Raw genomic sequence first — 23,192 nt, 5'->3', positions numbered from 1 at the left:
TTACCTCTGACATAAAATGCATATTGATCTGACTGACATCGTCTGCCTGGGTTGGAAACATCTGCTTTGTTTTTTTAGGGATGGGAAAGTGAGATAAAAGAAGCAAACAAGAAAAAATGCTTATCGCTACATTCCCTTCCATAGATGGTTTTGAAAATCGGTATATGTATTTTTTTTGAAGTAGAAATTTCAAAATTATTGCAAAAAAATCAGTTGAAGACAGAAAAAAGTTCATTATATCCAACTTCCTAACTTTTTTGGTTCACTATATCCATAAAAAATAACATTATCCGCGTATAGCAAGTCACGGGACCGAACATTTCGTTGACTATATCCGGGAGTTCACTATAAGCCCTGTTCACTATAGCAGGGATTGACTGTATTATAACCATAAAATAGCACGTTTTTATGATTAAAATATCACTCGTTTTTTTATGGTTTTCGTTTTTCTATCATGAGTGTTAAATTTGAAATATGTCGTGTAAAAGTAACACACGTAACAATAGAGTTGCCCTATTATTTTTTATATATTGATTGTATGTTAAGATTGTAATTTTTATTCTTCTCATTTTAATTATGCTTCTAGCATAAGGAAAGTTTTGCAAACAGATAATTTTTTTCCTAAAATTTTAATTGGTGATTGCATTTTTTCGGGAGTGAAGATGTAACATAAAAAGCTTGAATTAATCTTTTCATGCTATTTCTTTTCTGTAAACTTTTTCTTATACCTTAAAACGAAATATTTTACGGATTTATTTTGTAAATTTCTAGCTAACTTTTGTTGAGGAGGAGCACCTCGACTTTTTGTCACTTGAATATATATATATATATATATATATATATATATATATATATATATATATATATATATATATATATATATATATATATATATATATATATATATATATATATATATATATATATATATATATATATATATATATATATATATATATATATATATATGTATATATATATATATGTATATGTATATATATATATATATATATATATATATATATATATATATATATATATATATATATATATATATATATATATATATATATATATATATATATATATATATATATATATATATATATATATATATATATATATATATATATATATATATAACTAAATATATGTAACGAAAATATCGCATTCAATTTTCGAAAATTCAATAATATGGTTCAAATTACTATCAAAGATTGCATCAAATTTTAATTCTATCAACAATGAATCAACAAGATTCTAATTTAGTAGTACAATATTAGTAGAGTTAAAAATAATTGCCCAAATACAGCAAAAGATAATTTTAGTTTCCCTCCTTTAATTACAGTAAGTTTGGATCATGGATAAGTTTTATAAGATTTAAAATTCTAGGGAGATGCTTATATGAAATGCTAAGGTCATGTTTGTATTCTTAAATTGATAACTACAATTATACAGAGTATCTTAAACGAAAATCTAAACGTACCATTTTTAGAGAGTTACAGATTTGTTACGTTTACCAATTTTTTAGTATTTCAAATAAAATTTATAAGGATTTTTAATAAAAATTTGAATCTAAGTGAGACAAAAAAGATAAAAAAGTATGACACATGCAAGGTAAGCAATAAAATACAAAAAATTTTATTAAAATTAATTTCAAAACTCTTTCAAATTGACAGATAATTTTCGTCGTTTTCATCTCACCCTAATTGTGATTAAATTGAACATTGAATAGGATGAGCATGAAAAATATTAAAAATGAAATAATGAAACCATTTTAATAATAATAATAACATATAATCATTTACAAATAAACTGCTTAGTATATAATTCAGTAACATGTTCACTAAAGATCTTGTCCACAAAATTAAAAAACAAAATAGTGTTTTCACTGAATCCAAAGATCGAAATTTCTTTTTCTATCTTAATCCTTCTTTCTCCATTTTTTTGTCTATGATGTAAGTATTTTGTTGCTGATCTTGCATGTTGCTGATCTTGCAACCAAAATCTGAAAATAAACAAATAAAAAATTAGAAATAAAAATTAAATAAAATTTTTATTTTTAGAGCGGTTTATTTCAACAATTAGGGAGGTTTTATGAACAAGTTTTAATTCATTTGTGCAATAAATAATGTAGAAAAATATTTAAATCTTGCGTGATCAACAATATTTTATACACCTGAGTTTTGTGAAAAAGAATTTTAGAAACTTATCTGGCACAAAATTTTTGAACAGAAACTTTTTCCCACCCTTCAACATTTAATTGGAGGACCATCTTATAAATCGAGATACTGTTTTGGTATGGACACCATTCTCAGATTGAAATAGATGCACATAAATTAAACTATTTCGAAAAGTCCTTTAAATTACTTTCAAAAATTAATTTGAATTAATATAAGTAATTTATGTAATTAAATATTAATTATTGTCTTGCGCAAAAAATTCGCGCAGACAGAAAAGAAATTTTTCCTTTTTAAAATACTCAGAAAAAGATACTGAGAACGTCGTGCATCAGACAAGAGTTGAACAGAACATGGATTAAATAGCACAAATAAAAAAGAAGAAAATTATACAGCTTTTAATGTGTTGTTCAGATTTTCGAGTATCAATACGTAATTCGTTACGATATTTAAAGTTAAGAGTATTAGCCCAAAAATGTAATTCATTTGAATAAAAAGTCTTTTTTTCGTCCAATTTTGATTTAAGGAATTTGGTCAGATGACAGGTCAAATTTTTGGACCCCTTAACATTAATATTACATTTTGAGAATTTCACCTTCATTGAGAGGGCGTACTTTAAGTTTTAGTTCTCGAGAACAATTCGACTAATTTCTTTCAGATTTTCGACTTTGTCATTAAAGAATTCAATAAGTTTTTGACCTAATTTTTTCAGTGCAATTGTCTTTGGTTAAACAAATTTTACGTTCGTGTGGAAAACACTTGAAAAACATATTACTAATTCTAGAGAGATGGTGAAATAAGCAAAAAGATAAGTTAACAATCAGTCTCCTAGCCATACTAGTGAGAAGACCATATATTTTCAAATTGCTGATCTCTCCCCCCTTATTTTTGTCGGTTCTAAAATCCAAGGATTTCACCAAAAAAGAAGCATATTTAATAAGATCAAGAGCGTTTTTGTGTTATATTTCATTTTCTTCACCAAATTATTCACCAAATTTAATTCGCGTAACTAATGTGAACCTTTTAATCCATTTACATTGCTTTTCGCGAAAATTCAATCACTGGAACAAAGGTTTTCTGGGTGTCCTGATACTAATTTTACGAATTGTACATAGAATAAGGGAGCAAAACAGTAATTTATTTAAAACTTTGATGAAAACATTTTGCTGTCTTCGTACTTGACATTATACACACTTAATTACTCACAAATATATACGTGTGAGTTGGCTAGCAACGCATTTGGTGCAAGAGGAATATGCTTGTACAATTGGCACCTAACCATTCACCTGTTTGACTAAATTTAAGACTTAAGAGAAAATATTATGCAGCATTATTTATGTTTCATAACTTTTTAAGTTTTTATTTTAAAAATGGTGTATTGTCACTTAAGACTCACTTCCATATTTTTTTCATTACTAGATATCTGCAAATATATTTTATTCTAAAATAGCTTTTTTTTTATTCAAATATATTCTTCTCAAAATTAACATTTTGTAATTTTTCAGAGTGCTCTTACGTAAAATGTGTCTTAAAATTTATTTTGTTTATAATTTATTAATTAGTAGTTATATGGCTTATAGTTTGGCATGAAATGTCTTGATTACAAAAAATATAAAAAAAGAAGAAAAAAAGAATAGTATTAATACATTAAACATAAAATCAACTTACTCATTTTCGGCAACTTCTTTTGTGAAATTTTGTCCGCTCGGAAATAGACACAAAATATGATTCAAAATCCTAAAAATTAAAAAAAAAATCCATTATTCATTTTCAGAATTACTCAAAGTAAAGAATTATTTTCTCTAACTTGATCATACACAAAAAAAACTTTTGGTATACTCTTTCTCTTTTCTTTTCTGTAAACAAGGAAATTAAAAACTTTCAATTTTTTTTCAATTATTGAATTTTTATTGATAGAAAGTAATCATAATAGTTCAAAAGGGTGATCTCAATGTAATAATCAATTAACAATAAATATTGATATAGTAATAGTATTAGACCGAAATTTTATTTTCCTAACTATTAAGATGGAGAAATGCGGTGATTGAAAAATATTGGCGCTGATTTTGTAGTTGAAATTATGTGGTTATATGCATTGTAGTAAACAAAACGTATAATTGGACTAAATTCAGATTATCTGGAAAAATGAAAATAGAGAAAAGAATATATAAAAATTATGATTTTTTTTTTAATTGTTTATAACGTTGCGGATTTTCTTTCCTTTTTTTTATGGAAAACTTCCTGATGAATTTTTATTTAATAACATTGAATAAATAATTTATGTATAACTAAATATTTTGTATGCGCACATGCATAATTATTCTTTCGATTCTACTTTCTCCATTAATTTGGGAACAAAAAATACTTTTGTAATAAAAATTGAGTATTAAATTTACAAGTTCCCTTATAAAAATATTCGAGAAAAAAGTTGTTAAAGTTGTTTTTAGAAGGAAAACATCATCTATTTCGTACTAAAGGCCTATTTATTTTCGAGAACGAGTTGTGCTAATTTAGTACGAAAAGACACTTTTAAGTACAAATAAATGTCTGGTCATTCTCATAAAACTAAGAAAATTTATAAACAATCCTATTCATTGTTTGAAAACTTTAATTACTGTCAAGTAGATTCAAAACTATTTTAAAATTAAAGTTAATGTAACTAAATAAACTATATAACTGAAACAATTGAATGTGTTGTTGATTTTATAAAATAATTAACTAATTAATTAAAAAATAATGTCTTACGTTTTCTTTTTCATCTGCCCGCTTTCTTTTACGCTGACGTTTACTAGCCTGAAAGAAAAACAAATGTTAAATGACAATTATACAGGATTTTTTTAAAAGAATAAATAATTTTAAATATAAAAGATTTTTTTTTTCAAATACTTTCAAGGTATTATTGAAACGGGTTTTTAAGAAATAAGATCAGAAGTGTATATATTTATTTAAAAAAGTGTTAGAATTATTTTGTATTTAGATTTTTATTTAGATTTAGTATTTAGATTTTTGTGTGTAAAATATTTTAATATATTTTCAAGAAAGAAGTTTTAAATGAATTACACTAGGGAACTAATTTTTTCTACCATTTAAACAAATACTTTATCTTGACTAATTTTGGTGTGGGATTTTCTAATTTGAAATTAGATTTGCCTCTAAGCGTATACTTTTTAATGACATTTTTAGCTTACTTTTGTCGACGTATACAAAATTGAAAACATTACAGTTAACATGGGGTCACATAAGTGTTCAGCAAACTTCCGGGAGTGTTATCAGGACAAAAACTGAATAAAAGTCCATTCCCGAAAAAGATCATCTTATTTATATAATCATCTCATGCACTTACATTAAAAAATATGAAATAATTTTTTTAACTTACCGATTTGGTCGACTGTTCAGCATTTGGTTGGCTGGTCAGCTCAACTACTTCCGGTTTTTCAGCAAATTTCTAAAAAAAAAAAGTTAATACATATTATTAACATAATTATATTTTTTTATATACCTATTTATATTTTATCATCAGTACGAAAACACTTTTTTTTAAAAATTCGTGACTCCAATGCGTCTTTAACGCTGTGACAGAGGCGTTCTTAAAGTATGTAATAAAGATCAAGGACTATCTTGCGTGTAAAAAAAAATTGATAAGTTTTTTCTATTATTATTATTTGAAATGCATGTCTTAATTGCTGAATTGTACTTTCCAAAACATAATCGGATTCACTTAAAATTTATGCACAGTAATGTCATCATTTTAAATTCAGTTCTATACAGTTATCTTTTGACAATTCTTTCAAAACCAAAGCATAACTATAAAAAATAATATAATCATCTCATGCACTTAATTAAAAAATATGAAATAATTTTTTTAACTTACCGATTTGGTCGACTGTTCAGCATTTGGTTGGCTGGTCAGCTCAACTACTTCCGGTTTTTCAGCAAATTTCTAAAAAAAAAAGTTAATACATATTATTAACATATTTATATTTTTTTATATACCTATTTATATTTTATCATCATTACGAAAACACTTTTTTTAAAAAATTCGTGACTCCAATGCGTCTTTAACGCTGTGACAGAGGCGTTCTTAAAGTATGTAATAAAGATCAAGGACTATCTTGCATGTAAAAAAAAATGGATAAGTTTTTTCTATTATTATTATTTGAAATGCATGTCTTAATTGCTGAATTGTACTTTCCAAAACATAATCAGATTCACTTAAAATTTATGCACAGTAATGTCATCATTTTAAATTCAGTTCTATACAGTTATCTTTTGACAATTCTTTCAAAACCAAAGCATAACTATAAAAAATAATATAATCATCTCATGCACTTACATTAAAAAATATGAAATAATTTTTTTAACTTACCGATTTGGTCGACTGTTCAGCATTTGTTTGGCTGGTCAGCTCAACTACTTCCGGTTTTTCAGCAAATTTCTATAAAAAAAAGTTAATACATATTATTAACATATTTATATTTTTTTATATACCTATTTATATTTTATCATCAGTACGAAAACACTTTTTTTAAAAAATTCGTGACTCCAATGCGTCTTTAACGCTGTGACAGAGGCGTTCTTAATGTATGTAATAAAGATCAAGGACTATCTTGCATGTAAAAAAAAAATGGATAAGTTTTTTCTATTATTATTATTTGAAATGCATGTCTTAATTGCTGAATTGTACTTTCCAAAACATAATCAGATTCACTTAAAATTTATGCACAGTAATGTCATCATTTTAAATTCAGTTCTATACAGTTATCTTTTGACAATTCTTACAAAACCAAAATATTGCTATGTAAAAAATTATATAATCATCTCATGCACTTACATTAAAAAATATGAAATAATTTTTTTAACTTACCGATTTGGTCGACTGTTCAGCATTTGGTTGGCTGGTCAGCTCAACTACTTCCGGTTTTTCAGCAAATTTCTATAAAAAAAAGTTAATACATATTATTAACATATTTATATTTTTTTATATACCTATTTATATTTTATCATCAGTACGAAAACACTTTTTTTAAAAAATTCGTGACTCCAATGCGTCTTTAACGCTGTGACAGAGGCGTTCTTAATGTATGTAATAAAGATCAAGGACTATCTTGCATGTAAAAAAAAAATGGATAAGTTTTTTCTATTATTATTATTTGAAATGCATGTCTTAATTGCTGAATTGTACTTTCCAAAACATAATCAGATTCACTTAAAATTTATGCACAGTAATGTCATCATTTTAAATTCAGTTCTATACAGTTATCTTTTGACAATTCTTACAAAACCAAAATATTGCTATGTAAAAAATTATATAATCATCTCATGCACTTACATTAAAAAATATGAAATAATTTTTTTAACTTACCGATTTGGTCGACTGTTCAGCATTTGGTTGGCTGGTCAGCTCAACTACTTCCGGTTTTTCAGCAAATTTCTATAAAAAAAAGTTAATACATATTATTAACATATTTATATTTTTTTATATACCTATTTATATTTTATCATCAGTACGAAAACACTTTTTTTAAAAAATTCGTGACTCCAATGCGTCTTTAACGCTGTGACAGAGGCGTTCTTAATGTATGTAATAAAGATCAAGGACTATCTTGCATGTAAAAAAAAAATGGATAAGTTTTTTCTATTATTATTATTTGAAATGCATGTCTTAATTGCTGAATTGTACTTTCCAAAACATAATCAGATTCACTTAAAATTTATGCACAGTAATGTCATCATTTTAAATTCAGTTCTATACAGTTATCTTTTGACAATTCTTACAAAACCAAAATATTGCTATGTAAAAAATTATATAATCATCTCATGCACTTACATTAAAAAATATGAAATAATTTTTTTAACTTACCGATTTGGTCGACTGTTCAGCATTTGGTTGGCTGGTCAGCTCAACTACTTCCGGTTTTTCAGCAAATTTCTAAAAATAAAAAAAAAGCGTTAATACATACTATTAACATATTTATATATTTTTATTTACATATTTATATTTTATCATCTGTATTAAAACACTTTTCTTTTAAAATTTGTGACTCAAATGCGTCTTTAACGCTGTGAAAGGTGTTCTTAATGTATGTAATAAAGATCAAAGACTATCTTGCATGTTAAAAAAATGGATAAGTCTTTTGTATTATTATTATTTGCTAAATCTTTAAATAGTAATTGTTCTGAAACAGCTTTTAGTTCATTATTTAAAATTAAACATTCCGAGCAAGATATCTTAAGCACAAAGGAATTTTAAAAAATGCTTAAAAAGAGAGAGAAATGATGCTCACCTTCTTATTGCTGGTTATCTCGATTTCCATACCAACATCCATAAAATTAAAAAGCACTTCGTCCAAAGGAAAATCAACCTATCAAAGAGTAGAATAAAATGTATTCTTGTTTAATAAATAGACAGCTTGTTGAACCTAAGTTTTAGTCTCTAAAGGTGCATTTTGTTTTAGTTTTTTAGACTTATATTAAACTTATCAAGTTTTCAATATGAGGTACAGTTTTTTTTAATGCTTGTTGACCAATTCATTATCAGTAATGTCATCATGTTAAAATTAGTTTAAAAACTAATCTCTTGACAATTCTTGTAAAACCAAACTATAAAAAGTATACAAAAATCTCATGCTTTTTCACATTATTAAATCTGAGGGATTTTTTTTTCTTCTAAATATCACAGCTTTTAAAAATCTTTGATTAAATATGTATTCGGAATAATTGAAAAAATCATTAGAAATACGTTTGAACCTTCTCACTTGGGCTCATTTCAATTAAATAAATAAGAGAAAATTATGTCAATAATATATTTTAAACTTACCGACTTGGTGGGCATCTCAGTATCCGTTAACTTCTTTAAAAGAGTTCCTTGTTCCGTTACAAGTTTCTAAATAAAGAAAAAATATTTATCAGATGATAATCAGCACTTTCAAAATAAAAAATAATAAAGAAAATGTTCATACAAAAATTAAAATATCTCGCTCAATTCAAGAAATATTGAAATATTTAGAGTTGAATAAAAGATTCAAATTAATTCAATTCAATATTATTCTAAAAATATATTAATATTGAATTACATAGAGTTAAATAAAGGATTTAAAATGCTTTATGATTTTGTTCTATTTAGAAACTTTGAATATTAAAACTAAAACATAACTATCCATTCGAAAAGTCTTGAAATGTTTAGAATTTAATAGAAGATTTAAATCGCGTTAAAATATTATTTATGTTTCTATTAGAATTTTTACAAGCTAATTCCAGAGAAACACAGTAAGTATAACAATATTTTATTTTATAACCGTCTTTAAGCAGCCGACCCACTTTTTAGGTTTACGACTACTAATGTTCAACTCCGAAGACTACGAGAAGCTTCCACAGTTAGCCTGACGGCAATGAAATTCTAACCCATGATCCGTCTACCACTGAGGCTATTTCATGTCAAACTGTGGTCGGTGCAAGCTGGATGCGGAATTTGTATTGACAGCCATCGATGGGATTCGAACCCGTGTCACCTCATTTGAAGGCGTACGCTCTGCCCCTCAGTAATAGTGGCTCAAGTATGACAATATTGCCAAAAATAGGGAAAAGTAATATAATATAATTTTATTCATTTTTAAATGAAAAGTAGAAAAATAACTAAATTTTGCTAAATAGCAGCATTGTTTTTAAAATTTATTGACTAAAGATACCTCTCGATCATTTCGTATTCTGCACAGCTCTGAATAAAGCGGGTCTTTCAAAACTTCCTATAAAAAGATAAACATTTATCTAAATATAGATCAATAAATAGAAAATAAATAAAATAACAATTTAAAAAAAAAGTTTTTTTTTCTTTTTTAAGAAAATTAAAAAATAATTGTATTTGTGCCAGATAAAATTTTAAAACAGTAGGAAGATTCAGTTTCCTAACTTTCAAAAATAAAAAAGTTTCTGATTGATAGTTCATTCAATTGATCGGAAACATGATATTAAAAGAAGTTTTTTTTTATAATGTATGTATTTTATTTAGTGATAATCATGCCGATATGTTTTCCCTGTAAGAAATTAAGGATCAAATTACGGTAAAATGTATTGGATTAAAGGTGCTTTTTAACGTAACATTCATTTTTGCGAAAACAGGTTATGGAAGAAAATCTGATAACCCGTAATTACTAACGGCCATAATCATCGTAAAATAGCTGAATAACTGTAATAAAATAAAAATTACAGTAAAATTTACGATATAAATGGATCTTGTGATAGAAAAATTTTACGGATGATGTATCCAAAGTGCTGAAACTATAGCCATAGTTTCATCTCAAATATCTTACAGTGCTGTTGCAGTGGCCCGGGAAGACTAAAAATTTCATTGTCACTGGACAAGTAAAGATTTGAGAACTCTAGCTAGTTGTGAAATGTTCGAAACTTTGAGTTCTTGATTTCACTTTCCAAATAGGAATATATACAATAATAACAAAACTTTCAAACAAGACAATATATTTTAAATATTAAAATTTCGTGAAAAAAGTTTTTTGAAACAATACTTACATAATACTTGTCTGATTTCCTCATTTTCTTTTGAATTTCAGTTAGAATCTGTAAAATATGCGTTAATATTCGTATTAATAATTAATTAGGAAATAAAATAAAGTGAATAGTAAGTCTTTCAGAATATAAAATAAATAATACTTACGTAATTTTCTGTACTGTTATAAAGATCCACTTCCATGCGATTAATTTCCTAAATAAGCACATAAAAATAAAAAATAAAGTAAATTACTCAATGTTATTGTTAATTCAAGATAATAAATATATATCATTTAACGGATAAAATTTTAAGTAAATGAATTTAGTTTGTGAAACTCGTACTGTTTAACATACTATATTGGAAAAATTTTTTTATAGCCTATTGAAAATCGAAATATATTCTTAACAGTCCTCTTTACCATCGATCGAACTCAACTGTCAAAGAGGTAGAGACGGAGAGGAAAAATTCTAAACAAAAATTTAGTAAAACAATTGTTGAAAAATTGTTAAATAATAAACACTTACATATTTTTAAATTTTTTATAAATATCTTTGCTTTGAACAATTTAAGTTAAAAGAATTTTTCAGCTGCAACAAACCGCTTTTAATCTGTTTAAACTGTGAAAAAAATTAATTTTCTAAAAATCTAAAAACCGACAATTGTATAGTTTTAAGCTACAGACTAAACACCACAAATTTTATATTTTTATTGTTTTAAAGTTTTGTGGAAAGTTCTATAAAAGTTTTGAAAATTATAAAGCGCTATTTCTTCTAATCCAATAAAGCAATCCTTTCATTTTACACCGTTTTTGAAAGGTCGAATAATAAGTACTATGTTAAGCACAAAAGAATGCCAAGAAAACAAAAATTAAAAATTTAGCGTAAATTTCAAGATGGCGTTGGTCTCTTAACCTCAACATCTGATTCAAAATTTATTTTATTCTCTTGAATTAACATTTAATTTTGAAGAGAGAGTTTAAGTTTTACACGGATATGGTCATGTTTACTGCAACATATGGAATATTCAGAAATCTATCAAAAACTATATATATATATATATATATATATATATATAGATATATATATATATATATATATATATATATATATATATATATATATATATATATATATATATATATATATATATATATATATATTTCAAAACACCAGAAGTTTCATCCAACCTATGGTTAATGTTTTCAATATAGTTATAGTAATATAGTAAATAACAAGTATCTCCAGCTCTTGACTTGCTTGACTTCCGGTTAGAAAGTTAGCAGCTGCTTACTACAGCTTATTCTGTGAGACTATAATTTCAAATAGATAATTTTGTTTTCAATAAAAAGAAATGAATTATATGATTTCTGAACACAAATCAACTTTTTTTCATTAGTTATTAAAAATATTAAGTAATTCTGGAGAGCTAAATATGAAAATTTTTATTAGTTATTTACGGATATACTATTAAAAAATATACCATGGTTGCTAGATTTGGAATGAACTCGCTTTTTTTACGGCAGTCCTGATTTGATCTTTTTTAACTACCTGTTCGCTTTTTTTTAACTGCCTGTTTCTTAACTGCCTGTGTTTTATTACTGCCTGTTCGCGTTGCAAGACGCGTACTATCTTACATTTGTGTTAGCATATCGTTCCAGATGCGAGACTAAGCTCATTTTGCAAATTATCATTTATGTTGAAATTTTTAAAGTTGGTAAAGTGGTGACAAGGTAATAAGTGCTTTAAAACGATTCTTTTTTTCAAATGTTAAGGTACACAGCAAGAGGCAATTCAAGTTTAAGACTTAGTACTCTCTGTAAACACAAATTATAAATTATGTAACAAGTACTATGTATGCAAGAAATACTACGCAAGAAAGTCTCAAAGCACAATGATTATGTTGTGAGCCAAATGCTCTCAAAATACACCAGGAAATTTACCCGAAAGTATAGGCAGTAAAGAGCCAGCAGCTCTCCCTAGTGTAGAAAGCACCATCCATCCCCACCTCCTTTACTGGATTAATCACTTATTAACAACAACCACCACAACATAATTACATATTTATATTTCAAAAAGTTGATACTTACATAAGCTTCTTGAATCTTCGAAACGTTCCGAGATGAATCATTAAACACTTCGGATTTCTGAAAAAAGGCAACTAATTAGAAATCTTTAAAGGGTTAGTTTATGAGAAAAAAAAGTCTTTTCTCAAATTAATCGATAAAAATGTAGTTTATATAAGCTAAGGAGTAGTTAAGGAGAAGAGTCATTTTTGAAAGAAAAGTTAATACTCCACGTAAGCAAACTTGTTTCGTATCTCTTAGTTAATTTGTATAAAAAGTGCGAAAGATTTAATTAATTGAATACGATCATATTTACGTAATCTAAGAAATGTTAAAAGATACGAAAGTGCTAAAGATATACGCTGTGAGAATTTTCTTTCTGAAAATACGGTAAAATAACCGGTAACAGTCTGTTCATCTGAATACCCATATTGTTTATAGGTAGGAACATTTTTTACCTTAGCTATTTTGAAACCGTTTGCAACTTGTACGGTTAAAAAAAAAAATGACTACAGAACTATATGGTTTTGTGACCATTTACTACTGGTATAGTTTCCGAACCAAAAAATGAAAACAAAGCGGATACTGTAGGTGCTGCGCTATTAGAATAAAATGAGGAAAGAGTAGGAATAATAAAAATAAATCTAATAGTGCTTTATAGAATAATAAAAATAATAATTAATAGAATCAGATTAATAATAATTGGTAATAATAATAATAATTAGTAATAATAATAATTTATAATAATGAATAAGTAAGCACTTTAAAATGCTATGATCTAAAATTTTACGAGTAAAATGCTTACACAATCAATTTCAGGAGATGAATCATTCAATGTAGATGTTGAACTCGACTAATGAAATAAATAGAAAGAAAATATCTCTCGTTAAAAACATTATCACAAAATGAACTGAAATGTTATTCATATAAAATAATATAATTTGACTTCGCAAATATATGTTTCAAGAAAAAATATAAAATTAAATTATTTTTCATTTATTTTAAATCGTATTTAATTCCATGAAAGAATTATACTCGCAAATTTGTTTACTGGAGATGCATCTTCCAAATAATAAAGACACTCATTTTTACTCATATTGATTCACTCATTTATACTCATATAAATTCACTTTAAAAGAATTCAAAATTAGAAAAATTTAAAAATAATAAAAAGGAAATAATTTTAAAAAATGAAATAACATTTTTAAGATTTTTCTCTAGAAAAGGGTTAGAATTAATAAATAATTTTTTAAACTTTATATTCCCCAAGAAATATATTGAAAATTACAAAAGATCTTCATCATCTCTTTATTTCTGGACATTGAATAAGTATTAACAAATTAAAACCAGTTTGATTGCCTGATGAAATTTGTTGATAATTTCTGAGATTCGTGTTTCCCATTCCAATCAATATTCATCGACAATCAAACATGACTTGATGTTCCAAATATTGCATTCTACTATATCGATTCGTTAGATTCTTAAAGCATGGAAGGAATTTCGACTCCCTTGTTATCAATGACTCCAAATATATAATATAAAGACAATAAGAAAACCCATCTCGGATATAAAAACAATAAAAAGAAAGAAGTTCGATTAATTTAATTTAAACAAATTTTCATTATTTATGTTAAATCACATGTTCTTGAAGGATATCCCTTGCAAGGAGGAACTTTTTAATGTTTAGAAGGGGGAAAAAAAGATAAGTTGAAAGCAACTTACCTGTTGAGAACTGGAAATCTCTAGTTTGATGGCAAAAGTTGTTCCATCATAAGTAACTTCCTATAAAAAAGAGTATCAATATTTCTTAATGTTGTAAAATAAATGACTCTCTGAATCACAGACTTATAATCTATATCAGTGCTTACCTGTCATAAAAACTCTGTCACGATATTCAAGTCTTAGATAGCTTTGAAATTAATGCAACAATATTTTTAAAGATGGAAAACGATAACTAATATTTGTTTACAAGAGCTGAATATTGTTTTAATTTATGAAAAAACAAAACAAGAGGAAACAACAACAATGCAATGATCAGCTCTTCATATATATTTTACGGACATGACTTTTATCTCTTTTAGTCTTTCACTTCTTTTTAAACTTTACATTTAATTTTAAATATGATCTCTTGACGCTTTGATACTTAACACTAATTGTTTTAAACGTTCATTGCTGCATTCTCTTTCGTTTGCCCGACTCTGAGGATTTATAACCCACGATGCGTTGAACACTGAATACATTAAGCGTCCCTGAATAATTTTCCCTGAAATAGTTTATTTAATATTTTAAATTGAAATTTAAAGTACTAAATATTTTTAATGGGTTACTAAAATTAAGCTCGCCTTTAAAACTATTTTTTTTTTTTTTTTGCGAAAAAGTCACTACAATGATCCTATTGCGCATGCAAACAAAAATAATGAATAAAAAAAACTTTAACAGTGAAAAAGTAAATGAAAAATTTGACTATAATATTGCATAAAATTGACAAAATAAGAATTGTTTGAAAAAATTAGAGCGAATATATTTCTGAAATTGCGCTAGCTTTTCAAACGAAATGTTTTTGGGATAAATCCATGATATTGGTCCTATTGCGCATGCAAATATTTGTCTTTAGTAAACGAATAAAAATAGTGAATAAATAAAATTTATGCATTGAGAAAGAAAATTGAAAATTTGATAATCGGATTTTATTGAAAGCTGACTGTAATTATTGTTTGAATGGATGAAAAGCGATCTCAATGATGCTAAAAAGTTCTCTAAAATTCCAGAATAACGATAACTATATTTTACTTTCTTGTTACGGGAAATGATGCATGAGTTAAAATATAGTGCTGATTAGAATAAATATCTAATGCAAAGTTCCTGGAGAAAAAGTAATGTAAATCTATAACAGTACAATATATAGATAATTGTAGTACATTTAATTGTAGTTTAAGGCTATTAAATTAAAATAATTTAATAGCCTTAAACTACAATTAAATGTACTACAATTATCTATATATTGTTCACATTAAAAGGACTTCAATAAATAAAACAATAATTCTTCAATAAATTTTATATATTCTCGATACTACTTAAAACATATAATTTCAATATTTATTTAACCATAAACTAAAATTAAATGCAATTTTTTCTTTTATTGTTCTTATTAATTAGAGAGGAAAGAAATTCTTTGTTGCGCTTATAAAACTTTTAAATTCATAACTAAAAGTAATAGAATATGACCTATCCATTTTAGATACTAGTGGAAAATAAGTAACTAAATAACCATAAAGTAAATTTCAATGCAATATTTTCGATTTTTTGTTCATATTAAATGGACTGGAATAAATAATGTTTGTCGTGATTATTGAATATTTTTAATTTATAACTAAAAATAATAGAATATGATTTATTCATTCTAGATATTATATATAATTTAAAAAATAATTAGCTATTAATTGAAGTTAAATGCAGTTTTTTGATTTATCGTTGATATTAAATGGACAGAAATAAAAAAAAAAAATTTTGTGTATTAAATTTCCCTGCTTGTAATTAAAAATAGTAATCGAATTATTTTCTGAAAATATTAAAACATTTGAAAATTTTATAATGAGTTAAAAAAATAAATTTCTGCATTTTTGGATGAAAAAAAATGCCAATAATTTCTCAATATTTAAAAAGGCAATGATTTAAGATGAAGAGATAGAATAAGATAACATAGATTTTTGTCTATAAACGAAGTTTACTCTTCCTTTTTAGCTGTAATTAATTTGTTTAAATGCACAAGCAAAGAATAAACTAATTATTATGTCTATTTTTAAAAGCAACTTTCACGCAAAAGTCCTGATTTGGAGAAATCTTTAACAAATAGATTTCTTAATAAATTAAAACTAAAATTTTTTAGAATGTTTAATAAAAAATGATTTAAAATGTCTTTTATATTTAAGGCTTTCCTCACTATTTATCAGTAATACTTACTGAAACTATTATGAACTAATTAATAAAAATCTATGTTTCCTAGAAATATGAAAAAGAAATCATGACAATTCTGATTCCATTAAAAAAAAAGAAAAAAAGAGGATCAGGAAAGAAAAAGAAATGGCGAAATAGCTAACGTTAATAATTTTTTCATAATTATTTTTTCAACGTAAAAGCATTTTATTTTAGAAGAAATAGTGGTTTAAATACATAATTAGCAAAACAAAATTATTTTTTGCTGATAAAATGAAATGAAAACATGTTATGTACCTGTTGATGCCTAGGAGCCATCTCACAATTAACGCGTGTTTTAATTATGGAAAAAATGGTTAGGAAAAAAACTAATGTAAATGAGAAGTCTAATAACGAACACGTCAAAATATATCCTCTGGTGGGACTGACTACTGAACAAATACCCCTTTTCACCCACCTCTCCCCCAAACTGCCCCCTCTGGTGGCTAACTTGTCAGCATTTCGAAATAAAAAGAATATTCAGCATTTTGAAATTTAAAATATATCATCAAACATCTGGCAATTTTTCACAAACCAAACCATATTTCAACAATACCGGTTTTTTAATTCCCTCTTTCAGTTTTTGAACCTTTTTACCAGCTTTCGATTCGATTTAACGAAAATGACGTTTTCATCAATTGTTTTAGACAAAAAAAAATTAATAATAATAATAATAATAAAAAGAAAATAAAAAATAAATGAATAAAAAAAAATAAAAAACAGTTAAAAAAAATTTTTTTTTTCAGTTTAGTATAAATTATTTTATTAAGAAAATATGTTAATTCTTTTAATGGCAATTTTGAAGGATTAACACTAAGCACGGAAATGAGCGAAAAATTTTCAATTATCATTGTTAATTACAATATTAATATTTTTTTAAATTTCTTTTTCAAACGAAGTGTAACTACTTTAAAAAGATTTCTTCCCTTCATTGATAAGAAATTTTTTATACCCAAGAGTTGCGATTTAGCTGATATAGGTAGAATTAGTCATTTAAATTCGAGTTTAATAAAGCAATCTTTTATACAGCGAATTCGCGATAACTCGAATCTGATAGGACTGACGAAAAACTTCAACGTATCGGAAGTTCGACTTACCGTTAGTTTCGGTTTTGGACTTTCAAAATATTGTCGGATTATTTAATTAATGCTTATTAATTACAAATCTTTTAATTGCTTACAATATTTAAGATCATTTTTCTGACAAGCCATTTACGATAAGACTGTTTGAAGCACTTTATGATACCCTGGTCCATCGGCTGCAACTTTGCTGTTGTGTTTGGCGGGAGAAACTGCAAGTTTACTGCTTTCAAATTAGGTAGATCACTATATGCTGTGCATTTATTCATAAAGAGTATCACTTTCTTTTTTTAGCGAAGAATTTCCAATCCAATTTTCTTACATAGTCTTCAAATAAAACTGATGTCATCCAAAACTTTTTGTTAGACTTGTAATCCAAAGGAAACGTTTTTACATTCTTGAAACATCGGGGATTTCGTTTTTTTCCGATAACAAGTAAGGGCAATTTCTCTGTCCCAGACGCATTTCCTCCAACTAGAACAGTCAAACGTTCCTTGCTCATTTTACCCCCTGAGCAGTTTTCATCCTTAAACATCATAGTCTTCTTTGGAAGACATTTAAAAAATAAACCCATTTCATCAATATTGAAAACATCATTTTTACTGTATCCTTGAAGTAAATTTGGTAACGTTTCATTTAACCACTGTTCACATACTTCAAAAGGGACAGCTTTAGCTTCTCCATGAAGAGTGCGAAAGACATTGTGCGTGTGTTGCAAAGGAAGGGGCAAGATATCAGCTCCTAGGTTTTTTTTCTTGCTTTAAGAGATCCAAAAAAAATCGAGTTAAAGGGAGTAAAACTCGAGTAATCGAGAATAATTAACATGAAATTGAAGATAAAAGGGTCGGGGCCTCATAAAAAAATCGAGTTATTGTAATATTCGAGTTATCGTATTTCGAGTTATAGCGAATTGACTGTATTTATCAAATGTAATACTGTCTAATTTTTTTTTAGTTTAACTAAAATAGCTGCACACTTTCTGCCAGCTTCTAACTTTCTTTAACGAAATAATTTTAAATAAACTTTATAATTGTTAATTTCGAAAGAAAGTAGAGCGAGAAAAAATACGGCCAAAACTTTTGCTCTATGGGAACACTCTCGGGAAAATTCATATGAAATTTCTCAGTAATTTTTAACGAAGCACTTTAATGATTTTGGTAAAATTAACAATAAAATATTCTTTCATAATATATGATAAAATTTAGTAAATGTGATAACATTCAGTAATTTTATTATGATATCCTACGGCATGGCATTAAACTATTTATTCGGTTAAATATACTTTTCTGTTTTGCATTTTCTACTAAATGTGTGGTAATCAGAACTTTTATTTATAAAACCAAAATTTCTAGCAAAACCATTACTATGTAAATGGAGAAATACCCTAATTAATGGTTTAAATACATTTGTTGATTTTCCTCATCGAAATTATTCTTTTCATTTATTCATACATATGTCCACCATAAATGCCACTACAAAATAGTGCGGTAATTTTACCTGATTTTTTTCCACGTAATATTAAGTTTCAGAATTTAAAAGGATTATTCTAATGGTTAAAGAGCATAAAAAATAATTAGGATTAAAATTTGTTTTTAAAAAAGTTTTAGAATTGACTAGGTTAAAACTTCCCAAAAGTGAATTGTAATCGGGATGAATAATTGGAATTACTAGTAAAGACTAAGTATTGCGTTTCTGTAACATTTGTTTACTTATGTTATGAGCTTTAAAATAGTAATTAATTATTTTTTTTCTCCTTAGTTATAGATCTCCGCAGATTTAGACCGCAAATACCTCTTTTGAGATTTAAAAAAAAACGTATTTAAAGCTTGCTATTGTGTCCGTAACAAGCAGGCTGAAACAATAGTAAGAAAACAAATATTTTTAAAAAAATATTATATATGAAATATTTTGAATATTATATGTCCTTTGAAATTAAAAATATAGGCATTTAGTATGCATGATATTACCATAAATACCCAGTTGTGATAATGAAAGGATTTTTTTTCTATGTTACGTGTAAACAATTTAATGCAGAAAAAAAAATTCCACATCAATAATTTCCTTATTGATGTGGAGTTTTTTTTTTCTCCTATTGGCCGGTATATGAATCACTGAAACTATTAAAAAGATATTATAGAAGATTTAATATATAACAATGGGTCTCAGATTTACATTTTTTCCGCTATCGCGCATAAATTCCGTCTGGCAGTGGTGATTACTCTAATATCACTCTGTAAAAATTTCCTAACTAGAAAAAAAAGTGAAATAAAAACCAACGCACACATTTTACATTCCATGAAGTTTGCATCTTCTGTAAAATTAATCTCTCTAATTATTTGAGCTTTTAAATAATATTTAATGCAAGGATGAGAACTACACAAGATTAAAATGTACTACCCGCATTTAAAAATACCACCTTGGCATTTAAAAATACCACCTTGCTTGAAAATGGCAAATCTGTTATCAGATGTTGCAGTAAACTTTGTAAAGTAAATGATACTTTCAGTTGTTCTGTTTTCCCAGCACGTATCATTCAAGATTAAAGCAATAATAGAAGTGTCAAATCCACATTCACCACAGGTGCGCATCTCACAAATTTAAAGAACTAATTCCACTCAAAAAGTTAAACTCATTCATCATAACCACCCACAACAGTGGCGGATCTTTGGTTTCCAGCTGTTGCGTTCGTTATCAGTTGTGAGGAGGGGTATTTAGGAAGTAAATTATGAATATCAATCCGCATTGTGTGTTATTTATTCTTCAGTACCTAGTAGAATGTGCACATTTTCATTGTTCCTCATCAAAAGAGTTTTCTGAATTCTAAGAATCATTACAAGAGAACACGTGTGTGTGAAGCCCATTTAAAAAGGAAGGAACATACATTTCCCGCCTTTCACACGTTTTTACACTTATTATAATTTAGTCGAATAAATTTTTTAAAATGTGTTCAAAAACATTAAATAAATAAAGAACAATAATTTAAATTAAGTTTATCGAAGAATTTAAAGCAACCGTAGGGAAAATTTGTAAGCCTTTATCCATTTTGTTACTAAGATCCTAAAAAACGTGGAATTCTAAATGTTTTTTTTTTTTTTTTTTTTTTTTGTTCTTTTTTTCCTGAAAAATGGTTAAAACAATGTTCCAAGAAAATAAAATTAAAAATTAGGCAATTTGTATTTTTTTTAAAAATTCGTAGGGAATAATTAGTATAAGATATAAAATATTGCGCAGTTTAAATTTTGTCCGCGTAATAAGCCGTAATCATTCGAATTTGCTACAACTATAATAAATTGCCAGATTAAACCACATTTTCGTGTAAATTTAATCATCTTATTTAATCATTCGATACAATGGTTCAATTCGAACAAAAATATGGTTTAATCTATTATCTCATCTTAATACACTGCTGGACAATTGCTAAGGACGGATCACAAATTGCAATGTAGCATAACATTAAGCGAGACATGAGACCTAGTAGGATAAAGTATAGTTGCCACACTGTTCAGACATTAGAATAAAGAACATTCATTGTTCTGGAAAGTACAAAAGCTATGAAACATCTGAAAGAAAAAAAATGTTCATTTGATGCTGCGTACGGAATAATGGAACAATGCATTTAAATGTCAGCAGGCAACTTGAAGAAAGGTGTCAGTACGGGATATGTCCACCGTGGAGTGTGATGCAACATTCTACAGGTCGTATCATACTTCGCACAACATTATCCAGCAGCTGTTGAGGCAATTTATCCCATTCCTCTGTCAGTGCACGGATGAGGGTGTTCTTGTTTGTCGGAGGATAGTTTCAACCAGCAAATTGCCTCCCCAAAGCATCTGAAACATTTTCAATGTGGTTTAGATCTAGAGAACGTGATGGCCATACGAGGCGTTGAATACCCTCACTGTCTAAACAATTCTGAACAGCGAGTGTTCGATGACATGTTGCGTTGTCGCCCATAAAAACAAATTTATCACCGATAGCACCACGGAAAAGACGAACATGAGGAAGTAGAACTTCATCAAAGTATCGTTGGCCCGTCATAGTCCCATTCGCAACCACATGTAGGCGCGTGCGGCCATTGATCATGATGCTGGCCCACACCATGACCCTGCATGTCGGATATCGGTCCCTTTCCTGAATATTTTCTGGACGATAACCAGTACCACTCTCGCGCCAGATCAGTTGGCGTCTACAATCCGATGACAGACTGAACCTACTCTCATCTGAGAAGAGTACGCATGCCCAGTCCTGTTCAGTCCAATTGTGATGCTCACGACACCATTGCAAACGTGCAGTACGGTGCTGTCTGGTCAATGGGACGCACACAACAGGTCTGCGGGTGTATAGTCCTCCTCCCCTCAAACGTCTGGCAACAGTTTTTCGGGAGATCTGCTTTCCTGTGGTAGCAAGAAACTGATTTGCCACCTGCTGAGCTGTGGTGCGCCTGTTCCTTTTTACTGATAGGACGATGTATCTGTCTTCAGCAGGCGTCTTACTTCTAACACGACCTCCCCCTTGCCGCTTACTACACATTCCAGTAGTTATAAAAGATTTCCACAGCCGTTAAACAACACCGTCAGCGATGTCGAACTCCCTGGCAACGTCTCTTATTTTTCGCCCTTCTTTGATCTTTCCAATAATTCGGCCACGCTTAAAATCATCTAAGTAATATCGGGAAGACATGCCGAAAATTTCAAGTTCGTCAACTAAATCTTTCCTGTAAAAATTTGACTTGAAACAACAACTCTCCACAACGCGTCAAAACCTTTAAAGCTCTTATCAGCGCTATCACGTGATGAACAAACGTGGACAAAAAAATTTACATACGCATACCCCTTCTTACTATATCCCGCACTTATTCTAATTTTCCACATTTTGCTTCCCTTCATTTTATGGTTGCTATGGATGATAGTGTTATCCGTCCTTAGCAATTGTCCAGCAGTGTATTTTAGCTGACAAAAATTGAAATCTAACAAATTACGACTAGCAAAAGCTTAACAGAAAAATCTGAATTCCTTTAATTATCAAAGGAAACAGACAAGAATTGAATTATATGGAATATTCACAAGTCTAATTAGGTCATCAAACTACTTTTGACGTTTTAATTTTGATGATGCTTTATTCATTAGTGATTATAATAATTTCGCTAGTGTTTTTGCTTCTTCCTCGCTTGAATACAAATTTTTTATTTCCATTGTATGCATTTTTTACTATATTTTTTGACGAGATTTCGATATATAAGTTAAGAATGCTACCGAATACACCGTATTTTTTCATTAATAGTACCTAAATCGAGCCGTATTTTCAAATTTCTGTTGGCAACAGCTATTAATTATTTTTCGCATATATACGAAGTATAGATGTTGCAAATAATTATTTCTAAATTTATCTGAAACCAC

The 23,192-nt window shown here is 27.4% G+C and overlaps 2 protein-coding genes across 2 annotated transcripts; both read right to left on the bottom strand.

The window, feature by feature from the left end:
- Positions 1 to 1,668: 1,668 nt before the first annotated feature.
- LOC147814588 (uncharacterized) lies at positions 1,669 to 5,626 on the bottom strand. The gene is made up of 4 exons (XM_087155681.1): positions 5,557 to 5,626; positions 4,926 to 4,973; positions 3,849 to 3,917; positions 1,669 to 2,008 (listed from the first exon to the last, which is right to left on the bottom strand). Exons 1-4 carry the CDS (start codon positions 5,577 to 5,579, stop codon positions 1,801 to 1,803), a joined length of 348 nt encoding a protein of 115 aa, XP_087011807.1. The 5' UTR covers positions 5,580 to 5,626; the 3' UTR covers positions 1,669 to 1,800.
- An 816-nt stretch (positions 5,627 to 6,442) lies between these two features.
- On the bottom strand, positions 6,443 to 17,302 carry LOC147814587 (uncharacterized). The gene is made up of 11 exons (XM_087156492.1): positions 16,976 to 17,302; positions 14,468 to 14,527; positions 13,551 to 13,598; positions 12,770 to 12,826; positions 10,849 to 10,896; positions 10,704 to 10,751; positions 9,866 to 9,922; positions 8,998 to 9,063; positions 8,465 to 8,542; positions 6,547 to 6,615; positions 6,443 to 6,478 (listed from the first exon to the last, which is right to left on the bottom strand). The coding sequence occupies exons 1-11, from the start codon at positions 16,994 to 16,996 to the stop codon at positions 6,443 to 6,445; spliced, it is 588 nt and encodes a 195-aa protein (XP_087012618.1). The 5' UTR covers positions 16,997 to 17,302.
- Between the last annotated feature and the right edge of the window lie 5,890 nt (positions 17,303 to 23,192).

The sequence above is a fragment of the Parasteatoda tepidariorum genome, chromosome 2, assembly GCF_982258835.1.
Source record: "Parasteatoda tepidariorum strain Cologne lab strain chromosome 2, Ptep-v5.0, whole genome shotgun sequence".
Taxonomy (NCBI): Eukaryota; Metazoa; Arthropoda; class Arachnida; order Araneae; family Theridiidae; genus Parasteatoda; species Parasteatoda tepidariorum.
This window is presented reverse-complemented; position numbering and strand designations above follow the sequence as displayed.